At 42.0% G+C, this 11423-nt stretch overlaps 1 protein-coding gene across 4 annotated transcripts in view; it reads left to right on the plus strand.

The window, feature by feature from the left end:
• srgap2 (SLIT-ROBO Rho GTPase activating protein 2) overlaps positions 1-10463 on the plus strand; it is a 56725-nt gene extending 46262 nt beyond the window's left edge. For 3 of the 4 annotated variants that reach the window (XM_006784396.3, XM_006784397.3, XM_087840669.1), the window contains 13 exons: positions 12-39; positions 336-366; positions 1055-1115; positions 1326-1403; positions 1510-1644; positions 1730-1835; positions 4276-4500; positions 5337-5416; positions 5750-5948; positions 6696-6833; positions 7013-7229; positions 7327-7437; positions 7533-10463. In XM_006784396.3, the coding sequence (XP_006784459.1) occupies positions 12-39; positions 336-366; positions 1055-1115; positions 1326-1403; positions 1510-1644; positions 1730-1835; positions 4276-4500; positions 5337-5416; positions 5750-5948; positions 6696-6833; positions 7013-7229; positions 7327-7437; positions 7533-8063 (1940 nt within the window). In that variant the 3' untranslated portion in view covers positions 8064-10463. The remainder of the gene's footprint in view (positions 1-11; positions 40-335; positions 367-1054; positions 1116-1325; positions 1404-1509; positions 1645-1729; positions 1836-4275; positions 4501-5336; positions 5417-5749; positions 5949-6695; positions 6834-7012; positions 7230-7326; positions 7438-7532) is intronic. The other variant, XM_006784398.3, reaches the window with a different exon arrangement.
• The last annotated feature ends 960 nt before the right edge of the window (positions 10464-11423 follow it).

Genomic DNA, 11423 nt, shown 5'->3' on the forward strand with positions numbered 1-11423 from the left:
CCCTATTTTAGGTCAGAAGACTGACTGTTGCCTTGCCAGGTAGGTGTGGCGTAGGAAGGAAATATGCTAATATACACATATAGGGACCCACACATGCGCACACACACACATATATTCACACACATATTTACCAAAGCAGTGTTAAAGCCTGATTTCTTGGCAGGCAGGGTTATTATTTTCCTTGTCAGTGTTTATAGATATCCTCAACACATGTCCATGTGTGTCTGTGTATACAAATAGAGTATTACCAGAGTTGGGAGTATAAATAGACTTTCTCTGGAGACATAATGACAGAGTGCCGTTCTTTTTTTCCCTTTTCTCTCTCTGCTGCGTAGCGGACGGAGAAACTCAACAGTACGGAAGCAGGTAATTATTTTCTGAGCGTTTTGTGTGTGTGTGGGTGGGTGTGTGTGTGTGTGTGTGTGTGGCTGGGTAGCTTCTCAGTTAGAGCCACTGCAGCTTAATTTTTAACTCAGGCCACGTGATTTCTCACAACATCCTCCTCCCATAGGGTGAATTTGTACCTATTATTTGTATCGTATTACTCATTTTAATGTAACCCGATATAACAATGCACAAACGTACATGTCTGCTTCTACAGTTGCATCTGTAGTAGCTCATCAGCAGGCAACCTTTTCATTCACAGAATCTGGTGTTTGTAGCTCCCCCTTGTGGTTGTGTTTGTTTTAATCACTGGCTTAAAATGTAATCCCAGTAATTGTTAATTTTAAATTACATCTAAAAATTTAAAAAAAACAAACATATAACTGCGATGAAATATCTGTATATTCTGAGCATGTACTGTCTAATATAGATTCCTTGGACTCACTGCTAGAGATTTTTTTGGAATCCCCAAACAAACAAAGGGAAAAGGAAAAGGTGCCGTCTCCTAGCAACAGCTGGGAACCCAGTGCCCACTGTCCTTCCCCCATGTCTGATACCCGTTCCTTCTAAATGTGTGCACCCATGCATGTGCATTTGCAGACATGTCAGAAGAAAGAAATGTGCCGTTTTCTTCCTCTGACAGGAGTAACTCTTTTCCCTCTTATTGCAGGAGTCGGGCGAAACCATTCCCCTGATGGTTGAGAGCTGCATCCGCTTCATCAGTCGCCATGGTGAGAAAATTCTGCGGTGAAGTGATAGGTTTAGGATCAGCTTTTTTCTGTCTGCTGATTGGTTAAACTACTACAAATGCGATTGGTTCTGGATCTCTTTGAACTGGAAAAAATGTATCAGAATTCTTCCCTCTAATTTCAGATTTGTGAATCTCTGAAATTGAACAAGGGAATTGATATTGACTTGTGTGTGGTTGTGTATGTGTGTAGGTCTGCAGCATGAGGGAATCTTCAGAGTGTCAGGCTCACAAGTGGAAGTCAATGACATCAAGAATGCTTTTGAGAGAGGTAACACTGTCCTGCAAGAAAAACAAGCATTTCCCCTCTGTTGTGTTTATCTAGCGCGTTATTATCCGTTGTGTCCCACGGTCTCTCCTCTTCTCATCCGGTGTAGGTGAGGACCCGCTCGCAGGGGACCAAAATGACCATGACATGGACTCAATTGCTGGTGTGCTCAAGCTTTACTTTAGAGGCCTGGATCACGCCCTGTTCCCTAAAGAAGTCTTCCATGACCTCATATCCTGTGTCTGTAAGTGTTACTTCCTTTTGCCTGTTTGTGTGTTTATAAATTTGAGAGTGTGAGTAATCTCATGGGGGTTCATTTTCATTTTCAGCAATGGAGAGCCTCACAGAGCGGGCAGTTCATATTAAGAAGGTTCTGCAGTCCCTACCAAGTAAAACCCTCATCATCATGAGATACCTTTTTGCCTTCCTCAACCAGTGAGTACCAGAGCGCTCAGAGGCCAGATGTTTGGGATTAAGCTATAGATGTATCACTAACTACAATTTTGAACATAGATGGTGTGTATTAATGTGGTAGCACAGTCTAGTGTAACGCTTTGCTGGGAAACATACTGGGCCACACCTTTTAATCTTTGAATTCAGGTGTTTTCACTTCCTGTGTCGCACATTACCTGCTCCTGCGCCTTGACACAGTAGGAACAGTGGATACACTAATCTTAAAACAAACAGCACAAAAGTAGGCATGCAAACCTATCACAGAGCTACTGCTAATACTTAAATGTCATCAAACTGTTGAGTTGGACAACAGAGTTCAAAATGTATGTATAAAAATTTAAGTAATTCACTGAATCTTCATTCATGAAGAAATATACTTTTAGTATCAATCAATGTAGAAAGAGTCCACAGAGCAGAAGTCTAAAGGAAGTATGGTTAAAAACAATATCTACTTCATACAATCTAAAAGTTGCTTAACCACGTGTAAAAGTCACTAGCACAGTCAAGCAGCACTATTCTGATCCACTTGACCTATAGCAGAGGTTCCCAAACTTTTTTGCTGGGCCCCCTTTTGTTTTACAAGAAAAATGTTTCCCCCCCCCCTCCCCCCCCACACGCACACACACACGCACACACACACGCACAAACACATCCTCCAACCACACACACCCATATTTTGTTTTCAAACTTCATTGCAGTTTATTTCACACCTCAAACATTTAGTAAACAATTAAGCAAATACAAGTAAACTGCAATACATACATTACAGGCAGCAATATAATAAACTACTAACTCTTTTACGCTATGTCCACACCTACACGGGTATTTTTGAAAACGCAGCTGTTTTGTCCACACGTAAATGGCGTTTCAAATCACCGAAAACTGAGATTTTTTAAAAACTCTTTTTTTGCGTTTACGTGTGGACGAGGAATACGTCACGCAACGTCAAAGGTATGTGCCTTTTTTCACGTCACGCTGTGCGCCACGTTATTGTTTACATGAGATGAATAGCAGAATGGGAGATAGAGACAAAATACTGTTTCTGTTAATCTGACTATCTTCAGGTTTTACACACTTACATAAACACACACAGTTACTGTCCCTCTATTTAGAAAGGCAGAGGCGTCACGGTGTGATTATTTTACATGTAGTTGTTTTTTTCCTGTGTAATAATATTCAACATTGCTATCAATACATTTCTCAAAAAATGCCTCTCTGTGCAAAATGGGTTCAAAAACATAAACAGCTGTGGGATACTGATAGTCTGTGATTTGAACCGGGGAACAAATCGTGGCAGGATCAGCCTGATATTATTTGTATCCCACTGTAACTTTACTGTATAAAGAGCAAACATCTCCAAAATGTCAGGAGTAGTTAGTTATTACAACAAGTGTTTGTGAACTAAAAATCAAGAATGTGGGATCCTGTTTGTCCGTGATTTGGAGAGCCCAGCGCTGCTCCCGACGCAAGGGAAACTAATTCTGTCGCAGAGACCTACCTCGGCAAAAGAAAGATATGCTTCACCATATTTTCTAGTCTTTGGCTTGGAATGAAGTTGGTTTGGAAACATATTTGGCGATGCTTCATCTCCAGCTTTGCGTTTGTGTGGGAGCCCCGTCAAAAAACTCTCAATGATGCTAGCAGTGTCCAAGGGTTCTTTTTTTTTTTTTTGCAGGCCCCACACTTTGGGAACCTCTAACCTATAGTCACTTGATTATTTGGTAAACATCCGATTTTATGTGGCCATCTCACACAGAATCAAAACATCCTTCAACTTTCATGGAAAGTCAAGTTCGGGGTCATAAAAGGCCATAAAAGAAACTATAACAAGCCCTTTATTACTCAAGAAACTGTAAGCTTTCCTCTCTGTGAAATTAATTAATTTCCTCCATTGAGTTTATTTTAGTAGTTCAATATTCTGAAATGGACTCATGGACTTTCATCACACTAGCCAAAAATCCAATCTCTTTAAAAAAATAGTGAAGGGCAAACAAAAAAGCTTTTTTTAACAAAGGTACTAACCTTGTATCAGTTCAAAGAAATATTAAATTAAGAGGAAGACCACAAAAAAACTGTCTGAGTGCATGTACGGCACGCAGAGACGCAATCTATTTTGTCCAGTCCGTCCTTAAAAGCCGTGACTAAACCCTTCAGTTAAAGGGAGAAAGGGTAAAAAGCAATATGGTGTGGGAGACGTGACATTTGAGACTCATGGGTAAACCAAGTGGTCCCAGACAGCTCATGTGGAGAAGGGGAGTTTCTTTTACGTGAGTGATTTACAGTCACCCCCTAAACTCCTGCTTCTTCTCACTCACTGAAACGCGCACACACATCATTGGAGTCTCTCCATCACCAGGTTATAAATGACTTGTCATGGTTGTTTGGGTTTATATGTTGAGACTCTGCTTTCTCTTCTGCCCAGCCTGTCTCAGTACAGCGAGGAAAACATGATGGACCCCTACAACCTGGCAATCTGTTTTGGCCCCACCCTGATGTCTGTCCCAGAGGGACATGACCAGGTTTCTTGCCAGGCCCATGTCAACGAACTCATTAAAACTATCATCATCCACCATGACACCATCTTTCCTGGACCGCAAGACCTGCAAGGCCCCATCTACACTATTCCTGGAGTTGGAGATGACTTCTGGTGAGGCTTGGGGAAGAAATCCCACAAATCACAATGGGATGAAACTTAAATTGCTAAAGCTTCTTGAAGCTAACTGGATATATCTTCCAATTGTTTTTCAAACTGCTGTAGAAGGGACTTAGAGATGATGAGTAGGCCAGAAATGGGGAGTGGGGGTTGATTTAGAGGCTGCCGGGGAGTGATGGAGGCTCAGCTTGTCTGCCCTACTCTGGGTAAGGGGCCACAAGGATCAGCTTACCCTCTGTCACACTAAAGATTAAAGCCCCGCCTAACCGCAGAGCACAGCGTGTACACACTCACACACCACAACGCACACAATGGTTACTTTCAGTTTTACTATAATGACAAGCCCGGGCACCAGTTATTATGATTGCTGGCAGTCATTCCGGTTGTACAGACTGTATGTCACACAAAGTATGGTGACTACATTCACGCTAGCATATGCTAACTTTATTTGAATCGACCAGAAAGATTCTGTGAGTTTGTGTCATATCGCTTCAGAAAATATATCCACAGGGTAGTCGATTGTTTGATTTCAATATTTTAAACATCTTAGAACAATCCCTGCAAATGACAAAGAAATTCCAGCAGTCAGTGTTTTTCTGTTACATTTAATTCACTAAAACTCTAATTTGTTTTTGATGGCAGGCAGCTCAGAATGGGTAAACACCACGTTAAGCACTATGTAGAACCTGTCTAACCTTAAAAGGCTCTATATAACTGCAGACCACAACTTGGTCTGCAGTTATAACTTGGTGGAGGATTGTGAGCTCAGATTGTGAGTTATCAGAGAAGTATGGCATCCTCTAACTCCTGCTTCCCTCCATTTACTGTAGTGACAGTCAACACTGTGAGCCCCCTCTTGTGGAAGAGCCAGCACCTGACACTGTCTCTGTCAGCCATAACAGCGAAGATGGTAAGTAACGTACAAAACTAACTACATGCACTGTATGTGCTTTATATACTGGCTTGTTTTTCATTAGTTTAGGAGATCTCATGCTTTCCTAACCATTTACTGTGGCTTAAATTTTTTTGTGCAAGCTCACGTCTTGCTCCCATTAATCTGTTTTGTTATTGCGCAGCAATTTTTAACGTGATTGCAGTCACTGAATGAAACAGCACTAACCTGCCATGCGCTAATCAGGCTTCCTCTCTCCTACACCTCTCTATTCCCTCATTTTTTGCGGCTCCTCTGCTCCTCCGCTCCTCTGCCACGTCCCGCGTCTCTCCGCCGTTCTCTGAATCTCAGGCTCCTTGGCTGTTTCAGAGTCTGATCCAATCGAAGCCATCGCTAGGTTTGATTATACAGGCCGGACCGGTCGGGAGCTGTCATTCAAGAAAGGTGCCTCTCTGCTTCTGTACCACCGAGCCTCTGATGACTGGTGGGAGGGACGACACAATGGAGTGGATGGACTGGTGCCACACCAGTATATTGTGGTCCAAGACACGTAAGATCTGTTCTAGTAATTAATCTTAATATAAGCATCATACATTTTAAGAGGCTGACTTTTGTATTTATTAAATTAGATGTTACTTTAAAATTTTTGTCTGATATGAATGTTGGTTATAATAATAATATTTTACCCAGAGAACAAAGAGGCCTCTGTCAAAAGCATAAACTGGAATGATGTCAAACACTGACCATGAGTAAATACAGAAACTAGTCCAGTGGAAATCCCCGTTGCTAAGGAAGTGCAGTCATACAGACTGCATATCATAGCAGATCAATTTCCTCTTCAGCTTAGCCTCTTGTATATACAAGCATGCAGAGTGGCTTGTTGCGTTAGTGTAAGGATTTTCCCTCCCTGCTACCCAAGCACAAAAATCTGAACCTCATGTTCACTTTGCTGTTGCTAACTGTTCTGCAACTGCATTGCAAATTACTACAATGAGATCTGGGATTTATATAAAGAAATACCTTATTTCTTTTGTACAAGTATAAATGTAAGAGTAGGTCAAGGCAGATTTCTATTATTTATTTAATGCAGCTAAGACTGTGTGTTTTTTGACTGCTCGTGGTTCCCGTGGAAGTAAAGAGCAGCTGCTATATAGATAGAAAGTGACTTTAAAATAAGCTTTTTCTTGCAGATGTGTCAGTGTGCGTTATATTCTCTGCTTTGTAGGTTTGATGCAAGACAGAGGCAGAGCAGGAGTAACGCGATTTTGCTGCGTTTTTTTTTTTTTCCCCCCTCCAGGTCTGATGTGGGGCGAGGAAGTCCAAAGCCGGACTTGGACAGCAGGGATCTGCTGGAGGATAGAGTACCCACTCGAGTCAGTGCTGCCTCTCCTACAGGAGCTCATGTAGCTGACATCTATCTGGCCAACCTGAACAAGTGTGTATCGTGTGCAGATACGTCTCATAATATATACGTTTCAGTCAGATGTCAGTTCGTGACATTAGTCATGTGTGGTTTTATTCTTTTCAGATTGTTTTTCCATTAGCTCCCTGAACATTTCCTAATGATTCACAATAGTATAGAAAAGAAATGAGTAAAACATTTGTTTTATTCAGGCTGAGGAAACGGCCGGAGCCCGGGAACATCAGAAGAACGTTCCGCTCAGAGAGCGACAGCACAAGTCCAGGAACCAGCGGAGGCGGGGGAGGAGGAGTGAGGACCGCTTCTCTTCCTGTTGGCGGCGCTCTTGTAAAAGAAACCGGGGACAAGCGACCCGTGAGCGCTCATAGCATCCTCAACTCAGTTACTCGCCACTCCTCACTCAAGACCAAGGTACTGTAACTGGATCTCCTTTTGTATGCAGACATGGAGTGACTGGACTATTGCTGTCTGGGAAAACATTTAATTGAGGCCATTGTGCCGCTTTTAGGTGGAGAGTCCACAGTTGCGGAAGACGACTACAGCAGGGCGCTCCAAGAGCTTCAGCAACCACAGACCACTGGACCCTGAAGTCATAGCCCAGGTGGATCCCCTCTCACAGGTACTGCTTTCATTTCAGCTTCAAGTTTAAACATCTGGAACATTTCAGCTTTCTGTCTGTGTGTGTTTACTTTATGTCTGATTCCTTCATTACAGGACATTGAAACAACCATAAATGAGTTCAGTAAGTTCGAAAGACAGAGCACCCCGAAACATACACATACCCCTGACGTGGTGCTGGACACCCTGGAGCAGCTGAAAAGCGGAGGAGGAGCTTCAGAGCCCTCTAGTCCACTCCACTCCCGTCTTTTGCGGGACAATGAGGGAGGCTCACACGCCCATTCACTCCAGCGCAGCGCCTCCTCAGCTAGCGACGTGCCCTCCTCCTTCCGCCCTGCCAAGAGCCAGCCACGGAGCCCCCTGCCCTCTGCCACGTCCCCGTCTTTGTCCACCTCTCACTCCTCATCCCTATCTTCCTTCAGAGAGCCGCGCCCGCCAGCAACAAGGCCCAAGCCGGTGGTGTTCCCAAAGGGTGGAGGAGGTAGCGGCAGTCCAGCAATGGGCTCTCCAACCTCCACTGTTCCCCCTACGCCTCCTCCTCCACCTGCAGGCCACACACACTCTCTCCCCCACACGCCTCCCCCTCCCCCTCCATCCCAGTCTAATGATAAATCTTGCCCTGCTTAAGTCCCAAAATGGAAATCCTGATTCTTGCAAACTCTTGAGATTCTTACAGCTCTTCTGTCAGGTGCCAAAAGCACTTCGCTTGTTACACATAGGACCCGTAACCCAATTCTCACATGTAGCATTCACTACTTGGAGTCCAGATGAGTTCCTTATGATGCCATGTTCAATTTAGTGTCAAGTTTTTAATCTGCCCTCTCCTGCCAGCTCTGCTTTACTACAGCTCAACTATCGCTGATAAAGCAAAAGACACTTCTTCTCTCTTTTTTTTCCCTTCTTGCCACCACAGAGATTCCAGACTTTGCTGGATTTTCAAATCTTGTACAGGGGAGCAGGACTCAGGGTGGACTCATACAGGCCCTGGAGCTTGCATACACTAGTTTGCGTTGTATGAAATTCCATTTGAGTGGGCGTGGAAGAGTGTTACTTGCCTTTTATACACAGATTTATGTGAGGAATAAAAAGCACTGTTTTTTTTATTTGTTTGGTTTTTTGTATAGTAGACACGACAGCGTTTTTATCTTTTTAATGACCCCGTGACTAGCAGGCCAGATTTCAGAGAACAGACTGTGAAATGCTAACCTCTAACTCACACACTGACCTGCTGCTTCAGAAGTGGAAAGCTGGAGTTAAAGGCAGATTTTTGGGATGATAACAAAAAAGAAAAGAAAACTGGTCCAAATACCCGTGCAAGTCATATGATGGAGAGCTTTACTTTGTCTTTTTCCTTCAGTGTTCAATATCGTTTCGAAATATTCTTATTTTTTAATATCTTTTTTTGTATTCGCACCACAACAGGAGCATAAAATAACATGGCCAACAATAATTTTAAGTCTACGTAAAGCAATACAAATGCTAAACCCTGGTAGTTTGTGGCATTATGTGCTGCTTGTCTCCTGCAGCTCGGTTTTGGGTGTAGGGGACCACTGAAGACCCAGCATTTTCCTATGTAGTGTTGGACTGTACATGCAAACGTACATTTTCTTTAAACGTATGTGCGTGGCAGTGCTTTTGTTTTGTGGCAGCTAAACCCCTTTCAGGTTTTCCTTGCATGCTGGGGGCCGCTGACTGCAGCCACTGCAGCAGCAGCTGTCCGAGTCCAACTCCAAACAGAGCTACATTTTGCTCCTTTTAACGACATCCTTCAAACATAGCCGTAAAAAAAGGAGTTTTGATTATTCTAACAGTGTGTATGTATATTTAATAATCACAATGATAACTGGAAGCTTGGAGCTGAGAATCCTCCTGAGTGTGTTTATATAAAAGCACAACCAACCACCTCATCGAATACGTTCTTAAGCAAAGTTTGTTTATATTCTCATTTGGGGGTTTTTTTGTTGTTGGGTTTTTTATGCTCAGAATTTGTAAATTGTGGAGTTTTGTAGCCACCTGGGTAAATGCACATGCGTGCGCCTGTGTCAGGCACGCATTGGCAGAGTATGTATGCACCTCATCCAGCCCTTGCCTAAGCAAAAATGGATGCCAACCAACAGCGACTGCCTGGAGATACACAGAAACTTCTCTGGTGTTTTGGAGTGCTGGCCGCCTAAGCGCTGAACAAATATGCACTGTATAAATGTCACCAGATAAAAAGCGTACAGGGATACTTAAAATGTCTTCGTTTGCCAGTTGTCTTCACCCAGATCCAAGAAAGAAAGCCTTCTTTTGTAACCGTGTTGAACAAATGCTAAACTCACATTACCCAGCACATAGTGCACGCCTGGATGCTCTCTCTCTCCCAGGTAATGATTTGTTAGTGTTAAGGTTTATTTTTAATCACTGTATACTGATTGTGTGTTACCTGGTGTATTTGTGTTGCTCTTACCTCATCATGAGAACTGGAGGGATTGTGCCCGCGTGCATGAGTGTTCATGTGTGTGGTTGTGGTGCAGAAACGTGAAATGACATTGTCGGCACAAACACTCTCGCACATACACACCATGCATGTGGGTGGTTGGTGTGTTTTGTCCCAGTTGTGCTGTCCAAAGGGAACTGGGAGCCTCTTTTGATCTCAAATCAATCATCGTGCACTTGAACAACTTGGCTTGCATGTGGACTAACTGTGTGGGGATGATAATGTAGGCGTTGAATATTGTTACATATGCATTTTTGTGTCAGTTTGAAAATGGCAGAACTTAAAAACAAAACAAAAAAAAGACCGTAATGTCAAATCTATTTATAGTTGTCTCTGTATTACTGGAGAATCCTGTGTTCAGATTTACTTTGTAAATACAATGTTGTACATTACAGAGGTACACTCTTTTTTTGGTACAATATTGTACAGTAATAGCAATAGTAGTTTAATCAAATAGGCCTTATATAATATTCCACGTGTAGTTCTTGTTGTAGATCTGGTTTTTTTTTTGTTGTTTTGTTTTTTTAATAAACATTGCTTGCTATAAAGATTCTTGATTTGTTTGTAACAATAAATTGACAACATGAAACTTCCAGGAAGTCGTTCTTTAAAACGTTATTTCCAATTTTATGTCTGTCCACTGTTATTTGTTTATTACGTCTTACTATTGTGCATTAGTAAGACGTAATAAACAAATATCCACGGCACGAAGATACAGCTGTAAGTCCAAAGGGGAGTTTAATCGATTTAATGTGCAGAACTCTCAAAGAACTCTGCAAAGTGCCACACAGAAAGATGGATGAATGCATTATTATATCTTCAACATTAGAAAAGACTGTGAAACGGGAGAAGAGTCGATCAAATATGAACATTAAATGGGGGCAATGTAACATTGTGTGGTGATATGATACAGGGACACCAATTATCAATATTTTATTAAAGTATTAAAAAATATCATATTGCCATCAGTCTAAAAAGGTCTAATAAGGACTGGATGGATTATGATGTAGTCACAATAACACAGTAATAAAGACGATTGCAAAATAAGTAATTTCTATATAACCCTTCCGTAAATCCGGTTGACTACAGCATATTTTCCATTAGCAAATGCTTAACTCATCATTTATATCTCATTACTCCTCCTTAGTATGCCATTTATAAATACAGATCTGATACTATGATGATTATGATTAATGCTAGCAGTGATGTAGTAGGAGTGACAGCTGTACATAGTTACAGCATGTACAGCAGTGATAGCTGTACATGGTGTAACAGTAACAGGTGGATAAACATAACACAAATGGTATGCTAAGGAGGAGTAATGAAACACTTGCTAATAAAGTGCTAAAAACACACAAACAGCAAAATTAAGCGGCCAATTTTCATTTTAATCTAATTCTTTGGGGAAGTCAGTGGTGAAAGGAGCAAAATGCACAGAGATAAAAAAAAAGAAAAGAAAAAAAAAGCATTCATTACCAAGTACACTTAAAACCATTGTATGGTTATGT

Source organism: Neolamprologus brichardi, chromosome 5, assembly GCF_056152115.1.
Source record: "Neolamprologus brichardi isolate AB-2024 chromosome 5, ASM5615211v1, whole genome shotgun sequence".
Lineage (NCBI taxonomy): Eukaryota > Metazoa > Chordata > Actinopteri > Cichliformes > Cichlidae > Neolamprologus > Neolamprologus brichardi.